A 24,848-nucleotide genomic window follows, 5' to 3' on the forward strand; every position below is an offset into this window, starting at 1 on the left:
TATCTATCTATCTACATGCTCTGTTACAAGACAGCCTTGGTAGAAGGGGCTTCCAGTCTTTCAGCTAACTGGCTTCTTCCATATGCCAGTTTTCACTCCTCTCTGTCTCCATCTCTCTCCCTCACTCCCTCTCCCCATCCCCCTCCTCCACCTTTTCTCTCCCCATGACACACTCTCTTGTCACACCAGCATGCCAGCATGTAGCAAGGCTGTTTGAGTCTGACTTGCTGGAGTGGTAATACTATCTCCAAGCTATAGTATCTATCTTAGGTTTTTGTTCTGTTTTGATTTTTTTTCCTGGTTTATTATTTTCCTTAGGACAAGAGAGAACTAAAAAGTACTAACTCCAAGAGTTTATTCTCAGGTAATAAGGAACGCAGGAAGAGAGATTAGGGTTTTGTTTGTGGTAAATGACATCTGTTAAATGCAAGGGTTTAGTTTTCTGTTTGCTGAGCTACAAGTTAAACTGGTTGTGTCACTCCCTGTTCAAAGTACAACAGTCCCTCCTCCTGCACCTTGATTGGCCAAACCCTTACTCTTGCCTAAGCCACATTTACACCTTCAGTCACTGAAGACCTGTAAGAAGAACGCTCTTTTGTTTTTCTTAATAAATCTGAGTGGGCATGTATGGTTTGTTTAAACTTTAAACATGTTTTGGAAATCTTTTATAATTGTATTTTTGTTGGTGACCTCAGGAGAAGCAAGGAAGACATTTCTCAGTTTTCTGAACATACAAAATACAGATATACTGTCGTTTACAAAAACAGAAGAAACTGTCATTGTAAGGTCCAGCTATAAAGATAAACGGCCTAACTCCAGCTACCTCTCTGTGAAGTCAGAAGACCCTAAAGTGCTGAAGGTGGTGAATGTGACCAAGACCTCACTGGGCATCATAGACTTTGCCATCAAACTCATGACCTTTCCAGGAGAGACGAATCTGACCATGCAGCTCTGGGATTCTGAAGGTAGGCAAAAGACACTCATCGAAGAGATAAAGAATGTCAAAGTGAGAGTGCTCAGACAGACCAAGGGCGGCAGCCTTTTCCAGGCACCGGTGCCTGTCAACGGATACATCTTTGTGCTTCTTTTATCGATGATCTTTTTAAATAAATGTGCCTTTGGCTGCAAGATTGAATTGCAGGTACTTCAAACAGTATGGAAGAGACCTTTGCCAACACTTCTTGGGGCGGCTATACAGTTTTGTCTTATGCCATTCTGTGGTTTTCTTTTGGCTCAGATTTTGGGACTGCCGAAGGCACAAGCGTTCGGATTTGTAATGACCTGCACATGTCCAGGAGGAGGTGGGGGCTACCTTTTTGCTCTCCTTCTGGAGGGAGATGTCACTTTGGCCATTTTGATGACTTGCACATCAACGTCTCTGGCCCTGATAATGATGCCCATCAACTCTTACCTATACAGTAGGCTATTAGGGTTGGCAGGGATATTTCATGTTCCTGTTTTAAAGGTTGTGTCTACTCTTCTTTTCATACTTATACCAATATCATTTGGTATAGTCATCAAGCACAGGGCACCTGAAAAAGCAATCTTTCTAGAGAGGGTAGTAGGACCTCTGAGTTTGACTTTAATGCTTGCAGGGATCTATTTGGCTTTTCAGATGGGCTTGGTCTTTCTGAGAATGGCTAGCCTACAAGTGTTTCTTTTGGGGCTTTTGATTCCTGCACTGGGCTTTTCATTTGGCTATGCCTTTGCTAAAGTCTACATGCTGCCTCTTCCAGTTTGCAAAACGGTTGCTATCGAAACTGGGCTATTGAACAGTTTCTTAGCGCTGGCCATTATTCAGCTCTCTTTTTCACAGTCCAAGGCATATGAAGCTTCTGTAGCACCTTTTATAGTAGCCATGTGTTCCGGGTGCGAAATGTTACTGTTCCTTCTGATCTACAAGGCCAAGAAAAGACAGATTCTCAGCATAGAAAATGAAAAAACTTCTCTAGTCTAAAACTTACAGCACCCTTAATTATAATCCTGGCTGGTGTACTGTAGGAGATTCGAACTACACATAAAATAATGCCTTTCTAAAGTCACAGTAAAACTTGTTAAAAGCTTGACATGGGAAGTGAGGAAATTATTCCCTCCAATACTTTCATTGTATGTTTGATATGTGTGTGTGTGTAACATATGGGTGTGTATGCTGTTACATACATACGTGTGTTTGTGTGTGTGTGTGTGTGTATTATCCATTACCCATGCTTTGTGTGTACCTGTGACTGACACAGTACATACTGAGAAGGGGGATTATGATACCCTTGCAGTGTGTTAGTTTGGTATTGATTTTATAATCTCTTAATGAGGAACAGCAATGGGAAGAATCAGTGACTCTTGTCTATCCTAAGTTTTTAGGGAAAGAATGTCCTTATGAAGGGGCAGTAAATGCTGACTCAGGGAATGAGCATGCAAATTCCTACCCGGCATCGCCACTACTTCATTTAGAGGCAGTGTGTCTTGAAGCTTTGTTTTCACAGCCACATGTGCTTCTGACTTCTGTACTCCCCACCAAAGGCACTGCCACTTATCTGGAAAAGACAGCTCCGTCATCTGTCCTTTTTAAAAATGGTCAACTTCATTTTTGCAAAATGTTTCATCTGATACCTGCACCAGCTTCCTCCCTATTCCCAGAGCTATTGCTTTTGTTATTGCTTCCCTAAACCTTTCCAAACTGCCTTTGGCTTTAATTCTACTTAGTCACATTAATCTTATAAAAGTCTAACTTGGATTGCATAGTTTCCTTGCAAATGGTACAAAACCTGTTTGCCATCTACATAAAGCTTTGGTAAAGCATTTGTGCATTCTATTCAATACAACTTTCCAGTTTGTTTTCTACAACTTCTTGACATAAAAGTCTTTGCGTGCCATTAGGGCTTTGACTCAGGTTCTGACTCTGCATAATGCACAGGTTTTTGTATTATCCGGATCTTTGCTTTTGTATAAAGCAGAGTTTAGTGTCTCTTGGATGTACCTTGTTTTTTAGGACAAGAGGGATGCCAAGAGTGCCTTAGCCGGCACTCAGGAAGCTGAGGCAGAGGGCTGCTGTGACTTTGAACCTATCCTAGTCTCATAAGTGAGTTCCAGGATAGCCTATAGCAAGTAATCATCAATAAACAAATAAATACAGAAAGCACTGATGGGCCAGGTTTAAATTTTATCTTTACTTTTTAAGTTTGTAGTTCTTAGGAGTGATAAGTCCACTCCACTATTCATAGAATAACAATTCTATGATAATGATATATATCCTTATAACCTGGAACCTGCTAACACTACAAAAAATGTTAGATATTTTGACTAATATTTGCAACTCCTACCTACGTTCCATAAAACATGAAATCATATTAAATAACATGGAGACAGAGTCTTCTCCTGAGTAGCTCACTTGGTCTATATAGACTTGATCATTTTACTCTCAGTCAATAATTATTCTTTTGTGGGCTTTGGGAGATCACATGGGTTTTCGTATTTGCTTAGGCTAGTAGATCAGAGCCCTCCCCTTGTATGTGTGTGTATGTGTGTTTAAAATTTCTCTGTCATCTCAGAGTTTTCCTCTTGTCATATATGGAGGTCTCTACAATGAGCAGAACCAACTTCCAAATACTCAATAAGAGGGCTTTGTACTTTGTGGCTCCAGCTTGCAGCAGTGCTATAATGGAACCAGAACATCAGACACTGTTGTGTACTTCACTATCAGAAGGCTCTTGGCAGCAAAATGGACTGTTTGTGCTGGAAAACCACTGGAGTTCCTGCTCATCTGATGTAGGAAGCTAGTAATAGCTTTAACATAAAGACGTCTGATATTTGTGCTCTCATCCATCTTATTTCAAAATGCTTACATTGATTTTAACAGCTTTGCCAAGTCAGTGGAACAACTTTCACTCATGAAAAGTTTAAAGATGGTATTTCTTCAAATGCCTAGGGAATTTCATTTGGCCTGTCAGCATGCATTTGATACAATATTTATTTGGTCTTTTGACAGGTCAAAAAAAACACAAATATTTGATGGAGGTATCCAAAGCTGTTTATTAAGGAGGCATTTTTCAGAAGGGCAGAGACAGGTCTCTGCTCTTTGAGATTTACAAATTGGATTCACATTCCTGCCACTCATCTGAGACATCATTGTACATTGTTAATAATTTCTTGTCCTGATTAAATCAAGAGAAACAGTCATTTCACAAGCAATGATGTCAGGACATTGGGTCCTCTTGTGGGTAGGTCATCTGTGTGGACTTTTCCACTTAAAAGTTAACATACCTACCATGATACCTGACATGTTTCATGTGAGGAAACATTTCAAGAACAAGAGACTAGTCCTCCTTGGTCATACAGAGCAACCTGGCTAAGCCATGTACATTCCCTGTATGTGGACTTTGCAGTCAGGGTGCTTTGCTGTGTTCTTGCTGTGTGAGTTTGGGCCAAATCTCTTAACTTCTCCAAGCCTCAGTTTCCTTATCTGTATAATGAAAGGAATCTTCATGATATTGTTGCAGCCCTTAAGCTTAAGCATGTAAGAAGACAACTGCTATCTGGTGTGGTGACACAGGCCTGCAACCTGAGAACTCCAAAAGTGAAGGCATGAGGGTCAAAGACTTCAGAAGCCAAGCTAGGCTACATACCGGGACATTGTTAAAAATCCATGGCTGGGAAACCAACCAGCTCAACCATAGAGTGCTTGTATATTATTTACAAAGCCCTGGGCGTCATCCTTAGTACTGAAGCTTGGGGAGGAGGGAAGCGGGATCGTCTTCAGCATGTCAAGTCCACAACAAACAACAACCGCTATGTCGAAGAATTACTAAGAAGAGAATTGGGGCTGACAGTCAATCATCAAAAGTTAAAAATCTCCGTTAGGCTTACCTACTACAGGTTTAGCAAATGAGAGCTGCAGTTACAGTCACAACTCCAATTCATCTGTGACCAAAGAGCAGGATGGAACGCAAAGACAAGGAAATGGGAAAACATGAACTAATAAAGACAAAAGTGGAGATTTTTCAAGATAGGGGATTCTTAGAGAAGGAAGGAGGGGTACGTAGGAGAATGCCAGAAAACACCAGCTTCAGACCCCTGACCAGGTCTTGCAAAGCCAAGGACCGCCCAGCGACCAACTCCGGGCGGAGCGGAGACGTGAGGGCGGGGTTTCTAGACGCCCGGTCCCCGCCGGAGGCCGTAAGGGGGCGGAGCTTCCTGTCGGAGCAATCCCGGTTACCTCCGGAAGAGCAGCCGAGCCGAGCCGAGCCGAGCCTTCGGACGCCGACAGTTGGGCATCGCGGGGCGCTCGCGCGAGGTGAGTCGGTTCTGTCCCTGCAACCCCGCGCAGCGTTATTCGGTGGCCAGGGCGCGGGTTCTGGCGAACTGCAAGCAGCTGCACCCATGCTGGGCCGGGGCGGAGGCCGGGCCCTCCTGCCCGCAGTGCTCTCCGTAATGCTCCGGAAACAGCCGAGCGGGTTCGTTAAGCGGTCCTCCTTGAGCTCTGAGGTTCTATGTCGCAGAGTAAACCCGACTCTGCCGAAGCCCTCAGGGATATATGTGGCAAGTTCCCTGGGTCAGATATCACAGGGTTAGGGATGGGCAGGCCCAGGTCCGGTGATGTCCTGCATGAGAAGCCAGGGCAGGTGACGGAAGTGGCACGGCTGTACAGGATAGAAACTGTTTCAGTCTGTCTGACTTTGTTCCCAAAGTGAAGGCTGATAGACTACGACCCCGTGAAAACAAGTCTTGAGGCAAATAGTCTTGAAATAAAGGGGTTTATTGAACCATTTAAATACACTAGCCAGGAAAAGAACCAAGACTTGGGGCACGTTTGGTAAACTACCGGCAACAAGGCTAAAAAGTGCCACTGATGACGTCTAGAACTAATGGTATTTTTGGATTTCAAGGCACCTCACCCCGTTAAAAAAAAAAAAAAAAGAACAAACTCCAAACAACTGTTACCAAATTGACTTGCCTTATCATTTCTCCTCTTCTGGACCTCTGTAAATTTTAGGGCATCTTAGAAAATTTGATTTATCACCCCTTCCCCTTCCTCAGTGAATACATTCCGACTGACTGAGAAGATGTAGCAGGCATACAAATGACCAAATGCTGCACAGCAACATCAGTTTTCTGTAAATGTCTTGTCTATTGGTTGATACCTGGTGTGCTGGAGAATTCCTTGAAGATATGATGAATAGCTTTTGGAATGGTCTTGGGGAATTGGTGGGTATTTTGTCACAAGGTGATGAGTAAGTGGCTTTAGCAGTTTGTGCTAAGGAAGAAGGCCCAGCCCAAGAGTGTCCAGTTGTGACGAGACAAGAAGAGTGCAATAAGAACAAGAATGATAAAGTTTGGAAACCATTCTTGAAGGGCTCTAAGGAGTTTACTCTATAACCTAAAACATAGCTTTTTATGTAGTTACTTGAATACTTGTATCACAAAGAAAGGGCACTGAGGCATGAATTCATAGCCTGCAACCCTAGCCAGCAAGCATTTTGAAGACTGAGTCAGGATGGCCAAGAGTTTGAAGCCAGCCCATCAGGCAAAAGGGAAAATAAAGCCACAACCAGCAGAATCTCGTACATCTGCTCTGTCCCCCTGTGCTTCACTTCCTGTTCAGCAGGGTGGAGATTTCAGATGCCCTCAAGAGGATGCACAGTGTCACTTGTTCTTGGTGTGAAGCAGGCAGAGTTAGTGTGGCCTTAGAAAGAAGGCCAGTTCTTCTGGCTGTGACAGCTTCCTTGCTTCCCAGTGCTGGGAACCCATGTTAGTGTGTGGTCAAGCCTGTGGTGAGTCTAAGAGGCCAGCAGAAAGCTGGCAGGTCACGTGGTTATGCTTCCCTGATCCAGGAACCCGCATTAGCGTGTGGTCAAGCCTGTGGCAAGTCACACAGTTACGCTTCCCGCTCCCTGAAGCCCAGGAGGTAAATGGCACGTTTGCTTTTATAGTAGTTTTAGACCTGGAGTTTTAGACCTTTCCTCAGAATACTGTAACGGGAAGCAAGGACTGTTCAAATCAGAATTGAGTATACATTCTGTAAAGTCTGCCCGTATAACATGGGGAGAAGTATTTCTAATCTGTGCACCTTAAATTCTTCTCCTTTACCAGCTTGTCTTTTTAAATTCCATATACAAAACACTCTACTTCCTGGAGTTCAGTTAACACAGACACCTGTGGTTCCTTTCTCCTTAAAACTGCTCCCATCCCAACCTTCCCATTGTTCTTTATTTTATTCCTCACCCACTCATATACCTAACCTTTAGACTGTTTCTTGACTTTATCTATTACCTGAGCTTCAGTTGGATCCCCACGGTCCCACACAATATGATATGGTATGGCTACTCCCCCAAATGTGATACTGTGTGGACACCTTGGCAGACAAGTTCATAGAACACTTTTTGCCTTGATAATGCTTCTCTTACATGCCTGTAAAATCCTAGCACTTGGAAAAGGGTGCTAGGACAGGGGAGTAGAAGCTAGGGCAGAAGAGGCAGGGGATCAAGAGTTCAGGGTCATCCTTGGGTATTTATTGAGTTTGGCACCAGCCTGGACTATAGGACACTATAAGGTACTGACTCAAAGCAACAACAGTAACAAAAAATTTGTGTTAGTATAAAATTGATAGTAGGAGAAAGGCGAAATATGTGATATTTCAAAATGACTTTTACTGGACCTATATCTTGGGAGAAAAACGTTGAGCTGTAAACCAGGGAAGGGTGTTAATCGAAATAAAAGTGTTGCTAACTGAGATGCCTGTGTAAATGAATGCTTGCCGAGTTTGTAACTATTCTGTGCTGGTCTGTGTTGACTATGTTTAGAAGATGGCAGACCCGTGGCAGGAGTGCATGGATTTTGCAGTAACCCTCGCGAAAGAAGCCGGAGAGGTACGAGCTACCATTTCATTGCCCAGTGCAACGTGTGTAGATATTGCAGTGCGGCCTTGTTCAGCCAAGCTTGTTCTGATTAAGCTACATTTGCTGTGTTACTAAACACTTTGAATACGGTGAAAATTGAGTGTGTGTGTGTCACTAGGGATAGAAAACTGTGTGCATGTTAAGCAAGTACTGGTGCTGCCTGGCACATCCAGCCAGTTTTTCAGTTTGTGCCGTTCGGTTTTTGTGATGATAGTCATGAATCTAAAATAAGCTATGAAATTCTGTGACATTTTACCTAGAAGGTCATAACTCTAAAGTGTCTCACTTCGTAGACATTTTTGAAAGAAAAGGATTAAGAACTGATGGCATGCTTGAAGTTATTTTGTATCTTTGTAATTTACCTTTTTGGTTGACTGAAAATTGCTTACATCTTTTTAACTTGCTTACCAAAACATCTTTTTAGATGGTTCGTGAAGCTCTGAAAAATGAGGTGGATGTCATGATTAAAAGTTCTCCAGCTGACTTGGTAACAGTCACCGACCAAAAGGTTGAGAAAATGCTCTTCTCTTCTATAAAGGAAAAGTACCCAGCTCACAGGTATTTCCTGCACTGCTTTAAATGGATAAAATTAAGCCCAGGCTATGTATGAGGCAAATGCTGTTTCTAGGTAGAGAGTTGAAAGCTAGTTGACTGAAGCTTGAAAAGGAGCTTAGTTTGAGGGTATGGAGCAGCTCAGGCCAGGATGATGGGGAGGAAAATTACAAACCTGTAGGTGACATCTGGGTCGTTGATCGTGTATGTGGTCTTGGTCTTGACTGATAGCTTTGGCTGTTTCTGACTAATCTTTTATATATTTTTACCTCACTGGTTAAGCTCCTGAGCAGTTGCTCCTGGGTACTGAGTTAGGTTAATTGCCTGTACTATGGTTCTAGGGGTCGGGGAGGACGGGATCTTCGGATTCCTTCAGGACAGGAAGAATGTTTGGATGGTGGAAGCAATTATCTGCTCCCACAGGCACCGTTGAAAAGCTCAGTTAAACTCCCTGCATTTCAAAGTTCCACAAATGTGAAAGAAATGTTGCCATTAGGAAATTTGATGGAATATCCTAAAATCAGGGCTCTTCACAGACAGAGAAATTTAGCAGAAACAATGTTGTCAGCCAGGCAAGGTGGCAAGTGCCCCTAATTCTAGCACTCAGGAGATGGTGGTCAGAGGCATGTGAATGTGTAGCCAGCAATGGCCTCACAGTGAGACCCTGACTCAGGAAACTACGGGCTGGAAATGAGCTCAGTGGTAGAGCACTGTTTGCATGTGCTAGTCCCTGAGTCTGATCCCAGAACCCTGACAAACTGACAGCCATCCTTTGAAAATTTCATGCTGCAGTTCTGTTACTTCTTTCTCCTTACACCATTGGCCATTGTCAGTCTTTTAGCCACTGAGAAGGCGAAATACTTAAAGTTGTAACTGAACATATTTCCTTCCAATAAAAAGGCTTAGAAGTAAGGAAAAAGAAGACAAATATTTATTAGGACAGTTCAGTGTCAAATGATAAAAACAGAAAAAAGAAAACAGGAGAGAAGAAAACCAGTGACCTCAGACACCTTTTATAAAATTGGCTTGTTGTTGTACACAGTCGTGTCGGGTGTTGGTGGGTAGTTTACATTCCCATCCCATTAGTGACTATTATCAGTTATTCCTTTAAGAAGGACACTCACGGGCTGTTGAGATGGCTCAGAGGTTAAGAGCACTGGCTTGTCTTCCAAAGGTCCTGAGTTCCATTCCCAGCAAGCACATGGTGGCTGACAAACATCTAGAATGAGCTCTGGTGCCCTCTTCTGGCCTTCAGGCAGGACAACGTATACATAATAAATTAAATAAATTAAAAAAAAAAAAAAAAGACACTCACATGTGTGGTTGCTGGTGACTTCAGCTCCCCAGGGGTGGTCTGCTGGCAGCTTCCTCAGCTCCTCACTTCTGTGGCATTCCTCTCAGAGCTACATGGAAGCTGGCTTCTCCTGGGCCAGGTTGGGAGAAACAGATGAGCAAGATGGAAACTACCGGGCCAGTACTGAAGCTGTCCAGTGCACTCCTACCGTAGTCTTTGGATGAGAAGTCAGGTTCACACTCAAGTGCTACATGGGCTCTGCATCTTGCTAGGATCTAGAGAATCTGTGGCCTTTTAGTATTTCCATTTGTTTGATTTTAAGACAAAATCTCACTTGCCCTGCTTAGCCTGGAGCACGTTTCTCTCGCCTGCACCTTCCTGAGCGCTGGGATTATAGGCATGTACAACTACATCTTCCTTGTGCCCTTTTAAAATTGCTCTATTTCCCTAATTTTTCCTTTTAAGGATGACCTTTCCAGATGTGTGTGCTTATCTCTGTGTTTATGCCAGCATTGCATTTAGAACTGAGGATTCTGTCCTGTTCACATGCCTTTCCTCTGGAGAAATAGAGTTTCATTCATGTTTTTTTATTATTATTGTTATATTTTTACCTTTTTAGAAAGAAACAAAGAGCAACAATAGAACAGTAGTCTAGACTTGGCTTGTGATTCAGGTCGACCCTGAAGGAAATGAAGCTTAAAGACTTGAATCCAATTTAGAGGTTAGGAGTTTGTATTTCTTGCTTTCAGTTTCATTGGTGAAGAGTCTGTGGCAGCTGGGGAAAAGACAGTCTTCACAGACAAGCCCACGTGGATCATCGATCCTGTTGACGGAACGACTAACTTCGTGCATAGGTATGTCTTTAATTCTAATGTAATTACTGTCGTGTGTTAACTGCATGATCTCTGTTCAAGGCACCACACACTTTAGGAATTGTGTAATTCCTTTATTCTAAGAAATTGTATATTAAATGTAGTGGTGGAGCTAACTGCATTATGCAGGTCTTTCCAAAGATGTGGAGGAAGTGAAGAAATGGTACTGTGTGGACTTGTTTGATATGCCTGGTCACCATTCTTTTTCTCACTGTGAAGACTACAAAAATATGAGGGAGTAACGTGGGCACTTTAGATCAGTAAGGAAATTGGTAAGTTTAGTGATGGGATATTCTCTGTGTACAGTGAGTTCACTCTAGTAGAGAAACAGGAGTGTTAAAAGGTGTGGGCGTTGGGATGTACATGCTGATATATGCATCCTGGAGCCTGTTCATTGACTTTGTGACTTTGGGCAAGTTAGTCTTTCTAAGCCTCGGTTTTAAAAACCCTTAAGGCCAGGGCTAGAGAGCTGGCTGAAGTGGTTAGGAGCATGGGCTGCTCGTTCACAGGACCCAGGTTAGATTCCCAGCACACACGCGGTGATTCACAACTGTCTATAGCTCCAGTTCCAGGGGATCTAACACTCTCTTCTGGCACTGCATGCATGTGGTACATAGCCAGACATGCAGGCAAAACACCCTTACACATAAAATAAAAATAAAGGTTAAAAATGACTAAAAATCCAAATGTCCTAGTTTGCTTTCTGTTGCTGTGATAAAACCATGACCAACTGAGGGAGGAGAGGCTTTACTTCATCTTACTCTTTACAGCCTAACGTTGAGGGAAGCCGAGGTAGGAACTCAGGGTACAAGCTATTTGCACAAAGCATGGAGGACTGCTTGCTGGTTTGCTTCTTTTGGCTTGCTCTGCTACCTTCTGTGACCCAGGCCCACTTGCCTAGGAATGGTACCAGCCACAGTGGGCTGGCCTTTCTTAAATCAATTGCTACTTTAAAAAATGCCCCTCAGAAAAGATCTTCGCCAACCTACATCTGACAGTGGGCTAATATTGAGAATGTATAAAGAACTCAAGAAAGTTAAACACCAACAAACCAAGTAATCCAATTCAAAAATGGGGTACCCAGCTAAACAAAGGAATATCACATGGCAGCAAAACACTTAAAGAAATGTTCAACGTCCTTAGTCATCAGGGAAATGCAAATCAAAACACCCTAAATTATCACATGGCAGCAAAACACTTAAAGAAATGTTCAACGTCCTTAGTCATCAGGGAAATGCAAATCAAAACACCCTAAGATTTCACCTTCCACCCATCAGAATGGCTAAGATCAAAAACTCAAGTGACAACACATGCTGGAGAGGATGTGGAGAAAGGAGAACCTTCTTTCATTGCTGGTGGGAATGTAACCTTGTACAACCACTTTGGAAATAAATCTGGCGCCCTCTCAGAAAATTTGGAATAGTTCTACTTTAAGATCCAGCTATACCACTCCTGGTCATATACCCAAAAGATGCCCCACCATTCAATAAGGACACTTGTTCAACTATGTTCATAGAAGCTTTATTCATAATAGGCAGAATCTGGAACCAACCTACATGTCCTTCAGTTGAGGAATAGATACAGAAATTGTGGTACATATATACAATGGAATACTACTGAGCAATTAAAAACAAGGAAATCATGAAATTTGCAGGCAAATGGTGGGAACTAGAGAAGATCATCCTGAGTCAGGTATCCCAGAAGCAGAAAGACACACATACTCACTTATATACTAAAATCTATAGTCCTAAAGAAGCTAAACAACAAGGAGGACTCTAGGGAAGAGGCTGAAACCTCACTCATAAGGGCAAAAAGGATAGACGTTGGAAGTAGGAGAAGACAAGGAATAGGATAGGAGCCTTCCACAGGGGGACTCAAGACTCTTATCCATCAGGGTATCAAAGGTACTAAGACTCATAGCCAAATTTTGGGCAGAGTGCAGGAAACCTTATGGAAGAAGAGGGAGATACAAAGACCTGGAGGGGACAGAAACTCCACAAGGAGACCAACAGAGTAAAAAAATGTGGGCCCAGGGGCCCCTGCAGAGGCCAATACTCCAACCAAGGACCATGCATGGAGAGGATCCAGATCCCTCGAGGAAGCCCATAGGCTGCTCAGTTTCCAAGTGGGTTTCCTAGTAAAGGGATCAGGGGCTGTCTTTGACATGAACTCAGAGGCTGGTTCTTTGATCACCTCACTCTAGGGGATGCAGCCATGCCAGGCCACAGAGGAAGGTGATGCAGCCAGCCCTGATGAGACCTGATAAGGAAGGGACAGATAGAAGGGGAAGAGGACCTTCCCTATCAGTGGACTAGGGGAGGAGTATAGGAGAAGAGGGAGGGTGGGTGGGACTGGGAGGAGACAGGGAGGGAGCTACAGCTGGGATACAAAGTGAATAAATTGTAATAAATAAGTAAATAAATAGAAAAAGAAAAAAAATTTCCTACAGACATTCCCACAATCTGATTCCTCCATTGAGATTTTCTCCTCTCAGATATGTCTAGGAGTGTGTCAAGTTGACAAAAACTGTGACACCAGGAATGAGTGTATAATCCTAGTGCTTGGGAGGTGGAGGCAGGAGGACCTTGGATTTGAAGCCAGCCTGGGCTACATATTGAATTCCAGGCTACTTTTAACTGCATAGTAATATCTTGTCTTTAAAAAAGAAAGAAAAAAAAGATGTTACAAAATGGCCATATTAATGGCACTTGCTTCACAGAATTGTTGGAATTCAATGAGTTGTACACTTAAGAACTTAGTATAGTACCTAAGGACAAGAATATAGTACTAAGGATAAGTAGTCTTGTAGCTGTGTGTGTGTGTGTGTGTGTGTGCGCGTGTGCGCGCGCGCACGTGTGTTGATCGTACCTCTTCCTGCCATCTGTATTCCATCTCTTGGGTTATGAAAATTGATTTGAAAACATTTCATCAGTACCTGTTGAAATTAAATTCTGTTTTGCTTATTTTGTGAATTTTGTCTTTTTTTTTTTTAAGGTTTCCTTTTGTAGCTGTTTCGATTGGCTTCGTTGTAGATAAACAGGTATGTCTTAGAGGTATGGTCCATGAAATAACCTTGCTTTCCTTTCCTGAGAAAAAGTAAATCTTTCTTGTGTTTGGTTTGTGCCACCCAGAAATGTGAGCTAGGAGGCTGGGGAAATCTTCACACACATTTCCGGTGGATAAGGCTTGTTTTCTGAGAAGCCAGAGCTGGAAGGAAAAGTGAACACAGTATAGAAAAATCACTGTCATACTTCAGACACTTGCACACAGCTACAGCATGAGTTTATGTGACTTTAAAATGCCTCGGAGATGAGGTGGGACACTTCTGAGCATGGCTGCATGTGTCAGGGGCTGAAGGATGGCTGGAAAATGGGGTGTATTCAGGAACATAGGCAAAACTGAATACCTACATACACAAGCCAGGAAAGTCTAATCACTGTGGTCCTCTGTGTTCTTTCCCTGCTGTTTGGCTGTGCAGCTGCTGTCTTCAAGGAGCTGGTGCACTGCATTTGGTCCGCAAGAACACAGAACACTTACACATTTCTGAACTAAAAGCCCAAGGCTAAGTAAGTGGTAAGGTGCGCACACGCGTGCGCGCACATACACACACACACACACACACACACACACACACCTTAAAACATAAATCAGTATGAATGAACTCTTGTCACAGGCTATACAGGTCACTTAGCATGCTACATGAATGAAGCAAGAATAAGAGCACATGGGAAACATGAAGCTCTATGGCTGCCAGTCTCCAGTTCTTGAGACCAAAGCTTAAGGTCAGTTGTTGTACAGTTGAGTAGAATGGCTGGCCAGTGTAGAACTCACGCTATGGGGTCTCAGCAGGAAGTAGACTGCTCATGCAGGAAGTGTACTTTTGTTCTCTGATAGTGAAGGGCAAAGGCTGGATAAGTGGCTCTGTCTTGGCTGCTTTAGTAGAACCTGGGAGACTGGGTAAGTAAATATAGACACACTGGCACACAGTTGTGGGGGCTGGGCTTCAGGTTAGTGTCCGGAGAGGACATTCTCTTCCCAGGTCGGGCCTCCTGTGCTGCTGGGCAGGAAGAGGGCTAGGTGCTACTAAAGGCCACACCTCCCAGTACCTTCTCTTAACAATTAGATTGCAGCATGAATTTGTAGGGGGAGAGAACTCAGATGAGCAACAGGGAAGGAAGAAACTTAGTGAGAAGGTACCAAGGAGAAGAAAGAGCAGTGGGTGAATGGAGGAGCGGGATTCCTGACACGAGAAGATATATTTCACTGTAGAAAACAAAGGCCGCGTCCGCCTGAGCAATGAGAAGGGCTGTCTGCATCTAGACTTGAGTGGGGAGCTAAGGATCACGGTCAGACGACCTGCTGTGTCGGGGCTGCACCTTCCCACAGTTCAGCTGTCTGAATATATTTTATTAATATAGATTTCCCTGCTGCTTTATTCATAAAATGATGACACCAGTTAATTGAAAAATACCCAGGTTTGCTGAAAGGGATTTGTTTTCCAATGCAGATGGAGTTTGGAATTGTGTACAGCTGTGTGGAAGACAAGCTGTATACGGGAAGGAAAGGAAAAGGCGCCTTTTGTAATGGTCAGAAGCTTCACGTCTCAGAGCAGGAAGGTAGGTGTGTCCTGCAGTGCTGGTGCCCTCTGTGAGGAGTGTTTGCGTTTTACATATTTGTATATTGACAGGAGGGTTAGTGAGTATTAGATAGGTCAAGACTGTATTATTTCTCCCTTTTCCCTTCTGACCTCCATTTTTAGTGTGATGATTGGGGCAGAAAAGCAGATGTCATTGAACACAGGCACTCAGGGCATCAGTAGGAATGAGTTGATGGGTGGCAGGGCTTCTGTTCTGAGAGTTCATGACTCAGTGCTTCAGTTATACTGTCTCATTCTTCCTACAATTTCTTGATTTGATTTGATGCCACTTATACCATTATTAGTAAATCATAAATAATGCGTGTTAAAACTGAGATCACTTGGGCATCTTCCTGGAATCCCAACACTTAGCAAGTGGAGGCAAGGGGGATCAGGAGTTTGGGTCCAGCCTGAGCAAAGCAAGTTCCAGAGAAAACCTACACTTCATAGCAAAACTCTTATCAGAGGGAAAAGAAAAATGTGCCTTTTCCTAACAAACAAAACCACCTGAGGATCCTTAAGAATGATACACAGTACTTTCTCAGTCTCTGTGTGGGGTTCGGGTCTCTCAGATAAAGTGCTGTGTTTGCATATAACCTGCCCCCATACCTTGGTTAGTTACAGGTAATGCCATATCCATGCTGGGTACATTGTTGCTATACTCTGGCCTAAGGAGACAATGAGGGAGAGTCTCCATATTCCATTAAGATAGGAGGTTTCTTTGCAGGGAGTTGCCATCTGAGAGGAGTGAAGTCTGACTTGGACCTTGTTTGTTGAAACTAGTTTATGGGTGTGTATATGTACACAGAGAAGTAAACATTAGCATTTGAACTGTTTCTTTATGATAGTTATTCACATTTGGAGTCACCTACCATATTTACTAGTTTGCACCTTAGGATCCTTTCAGTGTAGTAAGAAGTAAACTTATAAACAGTCTTGATTTTGGGATTTTTGCAGACTTTCATAAACTGCCCTTCCTCTGTTTCTTCCTCCCTTCCTTCCTTTTTCTCTTTCTGGTTTTGTTTTGTTTTGTTCTTAATCAAGGTTTCACTGTAGCTGGAACTAGCTATGTAGACCATTTTGATCTTAATCTGAGAAATCCCTCTGCCTCTGTCTCCTGGGTGCTGGGACAGCACAATGCCCAGCCCTAACCTTTCTCTTATAGGCTAAATTCAAGGGTATATTTTCTGTTTGTTTTTGTTATTTGTTTTTAAAAATAATTTTATTTTTTATTTACAGGTTTGTGTCAGACACTATACCTAATTTATAAGTATTTTAACATTTGAAGGTTGGGGAAAAGAGTTAGAAAAATAGAAAAAAGGATTTAAATGTTCCATCTTATTCTGAAATTGTGTTAGGTTTGTTGTAGAGTTTTGGTTGTTGAGATCTAGTGGCTTATTTGAGATTGTTCTCTTCTTCAGACATTACCAAATCCCTCCTGGTAACTGAGGTGGGCTCCTCCAGAAAGCCTGAGACTTTGCGGATCGTTCTCTCCAACATGGAGAAGCTGTGCTCCATTCCCATCCACGGGTAAGGTCCATGCTCCCACCCAACGTCCACATAACTTAACTTCTCAGAGGAATTCATTTCTGTGCATGTGTGTGTGTGTGTGTGTGACCACGGTCTTGTGCTGGATTTGGAGGCTAGAGTTGATCTTGGGTATCTTCCTCATGGCTTTCAGTGGATTTTGTTTTGGTTTTGAATTTTACAACAGGGTTTTGCTGTATGTCTCAGGCAGGCCTCTCAAGGTCATAGTCTTGGCCTCCCAGTTCCTCAGAAGTCCCTCTGCCTCGGCCTCCTCAATAGTAGGCTTAGAGATGTATGCTGCATGCCCAGCCTGGCCTCTCTAGTTTTGACTCTCTATTTGAAGTGTGTCTCTTGTATAAAACATAGACTGGAGTTTCGATTTATAAGTCAATTGGCAAACGTTTTTAATAGACAAGAGCATTAGTACTGATGCTGCTATTCTACTTTAATTCTGTATTGTGTTGCAATTATTATCTGTATTATTTGTAGTTACTGTATTTCATGCGTTAGTTGCTTTGTTTTTAAATCTTTGCGTTTATAAATGCTTACATTTTTAGCTTATTTTTATTAAAGTTTTCTATAATGTTCTCAATATAATTTTTGTTTTGTTTTGTGGAGATAGGATGTCACTGTGTGGCATAGCCTGGCCTGGAACTTGAGATCCGCCTGCCTCAGCTTCTTGAGTGCTAGGGTTGTATGTTTTACACTCATGTTATCATGGAATAATGATAGGTTATATAAGTGGATAAGCCACAGTGGATATTGCTGAGAGTGATGGCAAATGTTAATACTGCTGCCTCTTCAGGAGGTTGAGGCAGGAGGAGTGCTTGATTCTAGAAGTTAGAATTTAGTCTGGAAAAAATAGTGAGATCCTGGAAAAGTTGTTTCTTCATTTTTGAAGCAAGCACTTATCCTAGAAGTTTTAGGAAAAGCTGGTGATTTTATGTCCTTAAATTTAATCCAGTTATTTGTATTACATAAGTAGCATTCCTCTGACATTTATTGTGGTTGTTTCAGTAAAAATAATCTTTAAAAAAGCCACTGGAGCAAAACATGGTAAAGCGTACCTGTAAGCTTGGCCTCTAGGAAGCTGAGACAAGAGTATTGTGGAGAATAGTGCAGGGACAACCTGAGCAACAAAAGAATAAGCTGTCTCAATTGAATGAAAAGCCAGACTCCGTCACTGCGCATGCTGAGGCAGGAAGACTGGGTGTTTGGCCAGCCGAAGTTACATAGTGAAAGCTCATTTGAAAAATTAAAAAAGCCTGTTGATTAGCAATAGCATTTTATGATTTTCTCATATTGCCAATTGTTGCTATCTTTTTTCTTCTGAAAATATCATCAGGTATAGACTTAAGAGAACTCACTAAGGATTGTCTAACATACCCTTGTTTTATAGATGAGTTCAGAAGTTCATGAAGAGGCTACAGGAGATGACGGAGCTAGATGAAAATATAACTATAGTCCTGGCTTGCAGTTCATTCTTTAATAATTAACTTCCCTCTTAGGAGTTAAGAAGTTTCAAGTACATTTTGACTATGGTACAAACTGTGATTTGGGACTATAAATCTGTGGTCTATGTAGGACGGAGTAGGGAAAATGAGAGGTTCTGTCACTCAGCTGTTGAACTTCTTGGAACATGGAGCTTTGAGGCCCAAGGAGTAATGTCCTTGAGGCAAGAACACCATGTTTCTTAAAGGCTGCTGCTACAGTTGGCTGTTTCAAAGTATGGACTTTATAAACATGGGCAGCAAAATGGCTGTAAAACAGCTTCAGGTGGTTTATACTTTAGCTTTTAATTTTGTTATTGGCTGAGGAAAAAATAATTTTTCAGTTTTTTCCCCCATTGTTTGAACCAGGAAAAGCTTAACAAGGATAAGTATTGTCTTATTCCTTTTTGTGCTGTTGTATTCAGCTGGTTCTTTAAGTTTTCACTGTCATTTCAGAATTGCTCATACTAAATACAATGAGATAGAAGAGTCATGATTTGTCTGACAGACTGAGATCGGTAAACCTTCTAGCTAGTTCCCAAGTAGTTTACAACAGGCACGAGACAAAGGGGATAATGATGAATCAGTTGCTTAATTTGGGGGAATTAATGCAGAGGTGTTGAACATTCTGAGATTGTGGCATAACATTGTCATCTTCAGGTTCATAATTGATAGCTGCACAATCAAGTTACAAAAATAATCATACACAGTATCATAATGTTTCATGTTATGTCTACAGTTTTGTGTAAATTCAAACTGGACAGGCCAAGTAAAGAATAGATTTATAATAAACATGGTACTTCTTACCAATATATTATTTGTAATCACTGCATTTGTGGTATAAGGTAAACTGCCCCCACTTCAATGACAAAGCGAAAGTTTGGCTGATTCAGAAGCAGCCGAGCATAAGAGCAGACCCAGATCTTTTGATACAATTGCAAATTCTCCTCCCTCCCAGGCACACATGGTCTCTAGAAGGATCTGGTGAAAGTCCAGTGCAGACCACTCAGCGCAGGACCTGGCCTTGCCTTTGTGGCCTGTGAGCAGAGTGATATCTTGGGTAATCCTTAGGGGTTTGTGTGGCTGTGAATCCCTTCCTGAGAACGCTTGAAGCTCACCAGAGGTGAGCAGAAGTTTCCTGTAGGGATGACTGTTCATCCTCTGCTTTAGGATTCTCAGTGGTAGATACTTTTTCTAGAGCTTGAGTTCTCAAATACCCCAAGTCCTATATATCATGTAAGAAATAGGGAAATAGACCTTCCTGGGGTTTGGCTTCAGCTTGTTTCCTTTCAGGCAGAGTCTTACTCTGTAGCTCAGGCTAGTATCGGATTTATAGTCCTCCCTGAGCCTCCTGAATCCTAGAGTTCTAGGCACCGCCATCATCTCACTTCACCTTTCTTTATAAGTGAAAACTTGACACTTGGGGGTTAATTAGATTGGCTTGCTAGTTCTTCATTAAATTTGGTATGAAGCAAAATGTGAAAGACACTCCAAATCAGAGATGTTTTATTCAAGGAGGCTGGGCAATAAAGAAACTGCTGACATGACTGTTCCATTGTGTGGTTAAGGTTTTTGTTGTAGATAAGAGAGAAAGAACCGCCAAGGGCATCTGGAGGAGTCTAGAACAGAGAGAAAAATGTGTAGATTGAACATGTGCAGGGCTGGGAAATGGGAGCAAATAGTGGAGATAGCAAGAGATGGAGAACAGAGCATATGGAGAGCAAGAGTCTAGCAAGGGGGCGGTGGCGGTGGTGGGGGCGGGGGCCAGAGGCAGAAGCACACAGTGAGCGTGGTTATAAGGAGAGTAAATAGCCAGGGGAAGGGAAGGGCCAGGAAACTAGTGTAGAGGCTTTGAAATGTATCTATAACTAGTACTTTGAGTTGGGACTGAGGGAACCTGGAAGCTGAGTGGACTTTGCTGCATAGCCACAGGTATATGTTAGTGCAGCCTTATGTCCCTTCTGCCAGCAGTAAGGAAAATGACTCCTTCTTCCAGATGGAACCAGTTTTACAAGTTCCGGAGGACTGCTGGCTTTTGTCTAACACCAGAAATCCTCTGAAAGTCTATGTTGAGCTGGGCCTAGGCTCAATGTTAGAATCAGTGGGTTTGCCCTTCTTGGGGGAAGTAGGATACCATTTGGACCTGACAGGTGTTATGTCATTTCTATCCTTTTAAAATTGGCTTTGTGAAGGATGTTGGTCTAGTCTTTGTTTTTGTTTTTTTAGAGGAAAAAAACAAAACAAAACAGAATTCAACAGTTTCCCAACATTTTTGAAAAATATACTTTGCAAGAATGAATGTCAGCCTTGCCCCCAAGAGTTTAAATGTTTGTTACAAAAGGAGCTTGAAGCAAATATGGTGGTACCCTCCTGTGACCGCAGCACTAAGGAGGCTGATGAAGGAAGATGGCAAGTTCCAGACCAATCTGGAGCATTTAGGGAAATGTTGCCTCAAAACCAACCACAAACACAAATACCACCACCCTTGAAAACCCAAAAAATTAAAAAGGAAATTTGAGTAGCAATTTGGAAGTAACTTACAGACATGATGTTTCCTTCCTTTTTGTTGCTGTCGGTTTCTTTTTGAGGCAAGGCCTCGCTCTGCCCAAGCTGGCCTCAAGCTTATGATCCTCCTGGCTAGCCTTCCAAGTCTGGGGTTGCAGGTGGAAGCCACTCCTCCTGGCTCCTCCTTCTGCCTACATGCTGAAGTGTTTATGTCTTCATAAAGGAGATAGTCATTAGGGTGACCACATGAGTGCTCAGGGTTTCTGCAGATGTTACAGTTCAGCCGTTAGGGTCACAGGACGGCTTTCAGGAGTGAGCTCTCCCCCTCCACCGTAGAGGCAGAGGGAAAACACCGGTCATTGGACTTGGTGGCACTCACCTTGACTCACTGAGCCATGTTGACAGCTCTCTTTGGTTTTGAGACTAGGTCTCACTTGGCAGCCCCTGCCTTGCCCACTGTACACAGCTTGGTTAACATTGCTCCTCCATTTCCTTTAAAGTGGATCTATAGTCATCATTTGTTAGGAGCTTGACAGTTTTAGCATTTTAAAGCTCCTATTAACTGTAGAAAACAATGCTACTTTTAAAAATTAAAGACTGAATGTCCATGCAGACCCAGGAAGCCTGTTGTGGTTCAAGCACAAGCATGAGGCCTTCCCAGTTGGCAGTGAGCAGTAGCATGATGTTTGACATTTACACTCACTGGAGCCTAGTCACACTGCATTGTCTATGTAAAAGTGAAGTGCAGGGGACCAGGCACAAGGATGTAGGCAAGGCTCGGTACTCTGCAGTGCTTGTCTGTTTTTGTTTTTTGATACAAAGCGATATAGTGTACTCCAGGCTGGCCTTGAACTCGCTATCCTTGTGCTCTCTTGTATTTAATAAAATCCAGTAGCCTCTCAGCTACTGTGATTCCAGGTGTGTGCTACCACATCTGGCTCTCTTTGGTGTGGTTTACATAGTACATAGTGATTACTTTTTTTTTTTTTTTCAGGACAGGGTTTCTCTGTGTAGCCCTGGCTGTCCTGGACCCACTTTGAAGACCAGGTTGGCCTCGAACTCACAGAGATCGCCTGCCTCTGCCTGGGATCAAAGGCATGCACCAGTGCTTCTGGCTCATAGTGGTTAGGTTTTTTTAAAAAGATTTATGTGTATTTTATGTGTCTGAGTGTTTGCTTGTGCATGAGTGTACACCATGAGGGCAGTGACCACAGCTGTTACAGGTCACCAAATCCCACTGGAACTGGAGTTCTTGGTGATGGTGAACGATCATGTTCTTGCAAGAGCCCAGCCCTGATAATTCAATTTTAATTTACTTTATTTTAAATTACAGAACATTTTTATCCTCATGATTGAGGCAAACAGTCTCACCTGGTGTTGAAAATGACCTTAAGGAGCCTTTTTGAAAGCTTTTTTTTTTCTCCAATCTTGTTTTCCATGTTAGAATCCGGAGTGTCGGAACAGCTGCTGTTAATATGTGCCTTGTGGCAACTGGAGGGGCCGATGCCTATTATGAAATGGGGATTCACTGCTGGGACATGGCAGGAGCCGGCATCATCGTCACTGAAGCAGGTGGAGTGCTTATGGATGTCACAGGTAAAATCAGGTCAACCACATCTCATTTCCTTCACATGTTCGGCCTTTTTTCTGTGTAGGTTCTGGAGACATGGTTGATACATGTCCTAATAGGAAAAGAAGCTGTGTAAGTCTCTGTAAAATCAGTTACAGAGGCAGTGGTGGTAGATAGTGGTAATATATAGTGAGAAATGATTGAGACTCTTCAAGTGCCAGTATCAAGAGCTCCCGAGAGGCCTCGGAGGCTTGTACATGGACTTTGAACAGGACCGTAGTGATAGTGGACATCAGGCGTTGGCCACCACCTCTCTTGCTCTGGCCTAGGTCAGTCAAATATCAGCACTGAGCAGAAGGTGAGATTGGAGAGGACAAGCCTGGGTTCAAACAGTTGACCGGTAACTAAGGAGCTATGGCGCGGGGGAGCAGGAGGTGGGAAAAGCACGATGTGAGAGAGCCTGTCCACAGACCTGAGGCAGGGAAGATGTGGGAGAGAGAGAGGTGGTAGCATGTTCAACTTGAAATCCCTCGCATTGCTATTTACTCGGAAAAGATGCCTAGAAACCTGCACCTTCTCCAGGTTGAAACGTCGGGTGATGATTGTTTTAAGAAAATGGACCGTATTAAAATGTTAGCATTGCCATGGGCTACAGCTGTGGACTTGCTTCTCTCCTAATTGTATTTGTACAGGATGTAACTTTTTCATGTTTGATTTGATTTCAGGAGGACCATTTGATTTGATGTCTCGGAGGATAATTGCTGCAAACAGTAAAGCATTAGCCGAAAGAATTGCCAAAGAAATTGAGATAATACCTTTACAAAGAGACGATGAAAGTTAGTCCTAAAGAACAGTGTCCAGCTTTGTCACATTCGCCGTCCCTGGATGTTAAGATGGATGATGTCACTGACTTAAATTTATCTTTGAGGTCCTGATTTTAAAATGGGAACTTTTTTTTTTTTTTTTTTTTTTTTTTTTTTTTTTTTTACAGAGGACATATTCAAAATAGGGTGGCATATTTGATTGTTGAAAGAAAATTTGCATGTGATAATATTCTTGGGGAAAATATACAGAAAGTATAATTAATGAACTAGCCATTGAAATAGTCCCCAGTCCATATGATCCCTTAAACTTTAATGTACTGTTTATATGCACAATTCTCAATTAGAAACTTTTCTTTTTGTGTAAGTTTTCCTCTTTGTTCCAGAAGCCATATTTAATGAAGCTTGTAAGGCTCTAACAAGCAGGCTCTCTCCTTGTAGAGAGCCTTTTTGCTTTATTTTATTTATTTTTATTTTTATTTTTTCCTTTTTGTTAATCACTGTAGTATAGCACCTGGCACAGTACCTGTCAAGCAGCAAGCAGTCTGAAATCGGCACCTTGCAGTGACCACTTGAAACTACAGCCCCTGCTTATAATGGGCCATGATAAGATAACCATTCTACTTTTGCTTCCTGTTTTGAAGTGAAAGTTACCTCACTGTCCTTTTTGTATTTCATAGGGTCACACTGCAAGAGACGATTGCATATTGTGGGCATTTCTGCAGTTAGGATATTACTGTGTGTTGTAGGTTCTGCTTAAAACCCCTGTGCTAGAAAGAAATTTTCACAGAACTCTTCCATGTATTTGGTGTAGTGTAACATTTTACTAAATGCAGTATTGACATTCACATACTTACACTGGTTTTGGCTGTGCTGACAGATGTACTGTGGCGTTAATGGTGAGATATTTGATTTCTTTCCAAATTTCTTGCTTAATTTCATCACTGCTATCTGTATATTCTACAAGGGTCTTGAACCTCTCAAACTCAAGAAAATTTAATGGCTCATATTCCTTTTTAAAGGATTAATTTTTTGTCTAGCCTTGACCCTTGGCATATGAACAGATGTTTTATTGTTAGTGTGTTTGAACTTTGTATTTAATAAAATGAAGTGTTCTTGTAAGTTTCAAGACAGGTATCTTATTATTGGGTCATTTAATACATTGAATGTGTATGATACTCTAATTTGAGCGCTGTAATTACTGTATTTATGCTGTTAATTACATGCGTTTAAAATGTCACATACCATGTAAATTCTATTGCAAGACAGGCTGTTTTTGCAATTAAATTTATTTTAATTAAGACTATTGAAAATACCATTGTCTTGTATTTATTTATGTATCCCAGGCTGGCCTCACAAATGTTATGTGGCTGAGGTGAACTTGAGGTTCTGTGGTCCTGCCTTACTCTCTTAAGTTCTGAGATGCAGAGAAGATGGCCCACTCCATCTCAGCCAATGTACATGTGGTGCTGGTGACTGAGCGCAGGGCCTCATGCTTGCTAGATTAAGCACCGTGCTGCAGAGCTGCACTCCAACCCATGGATAAATTTAAATTAAAAGTGCAATTAATGATGTTTTAATCACAGTTTATAGTCTCAGCACTTTTTAGGTATTTTGAGTTGAGCTACAGATATTTGAAACTATTTTTTTACTTCCCAATATAGGTAAACATTTGATATTTTTTCTCTATGA

General features: G+C 42.3%; 2 protein-coding genes across 3 annotated transcripts; both read left to right on the plus strand.

Moving 5' to 3' along the window:
• Positions 1 to 468: 468 nt before the first annotated feature.
• On the plus strand, positions 469 to 4,320 carry Slc10a5 (solute carrier family 10 member 5). Its single transcript, XM_055603304.1, has one exon. It carries the CDS (start codon positions 650 to 652, stop codon positions 1,955 to 1,957), a length of 1,308 nt encoding a protein of 435 aa, XP_055459279.1. The 5' UTR covers positions 469 to 649; the 3' UTR covers positions 1,958 to 4,320.
• Positions 4,321 to 4,460: 140 nt separating this feature from the next.
• Positions 4,461 to 24,472, plus strand: Impa1 (inositol monophosphatase 1). Of its 2 annotated transcripts, none has more exons than XM_055603306.1 (9): positions 4,461 to 5,287; positions 7,797 to 7,859; positions 8,314 to 8,447; positions 10,485 to 10,589; positions 13,602 to 13,647; positions 15,115 to 15,223; positions 16,665 to 16,773; positions 22,210 to 22,361; positions 23,061 to 24,472. In XM_055603306.1, exons 2-9 carry the CDS (start codon positions 7,797 to 7,799, stop codon positions 23,174 to 23,176), a joined length of 834 nt encoding a protein of 277 aa, XP_055459281.1. In that variant the 5' UTR covers positions 4,461 to 5,287; the 3' UTR covers positions 23,177 to 24,472. The 2 variants fall into 2 exon arrangements, with proteins under 2 accessions (XP_055459281.1, XP_055459280.1); XM_055603305.1 differs by having other exon boundaries at positions 4,462 to 5,287; positions 7,794 to 7,859.
• Positions 24,473 to 24,848: the final 376 nt, after the last annotated feature.

Source organism: Psammomys obesus, unplaced genomic scaffold (assembly GCF_907164565.1).
Source record: "Psammomys obesus unplaced genomic scaffold, mPsaObe1.curated_primary_1811, whole genome shotgun sequence".
Lineage (NCBI taxonomy): Eukaryota > Metazoa > Chordata > Mammalia > Rodentia > Muridae > Psammomys > Psammomys obesus.

What these genes read in the sequence shown, in the direction of transcription:
- Impa1 (XM_055603306.1), top strand. Translation starts at nt 7,797, where the DNA reads ATGGCAGACCCGTGGCAGGAGTGCATGGATTTTGCAGTAACCCTCGCG. An exon ending in GAAAAGTACCCAGCTCACAG is followed by an intron (nt 8,448 to 10,484) that starts GTATTTCCTGCA and finishes TCTTGCTTTCAG; the next exon opens with TTTCATTGGTGAAGAGTCTG. An exon ending in AGTGCTTATGGATGTCACAG is followed by an intron (nt 22,362 to 23,060) that starts GTAAAATCAGGT and finishes ATTTGATTTCAG; the next exon opens with GAGGACCATTTGATTTGATG.
- Slc10a5 (XM_055603304.1), top strand. Translation starts at nt 650, where the DNA reads ATGTTTTGGAAATCTTTTATAATTGTATTTTTGTTGGTGACCTCAGGA.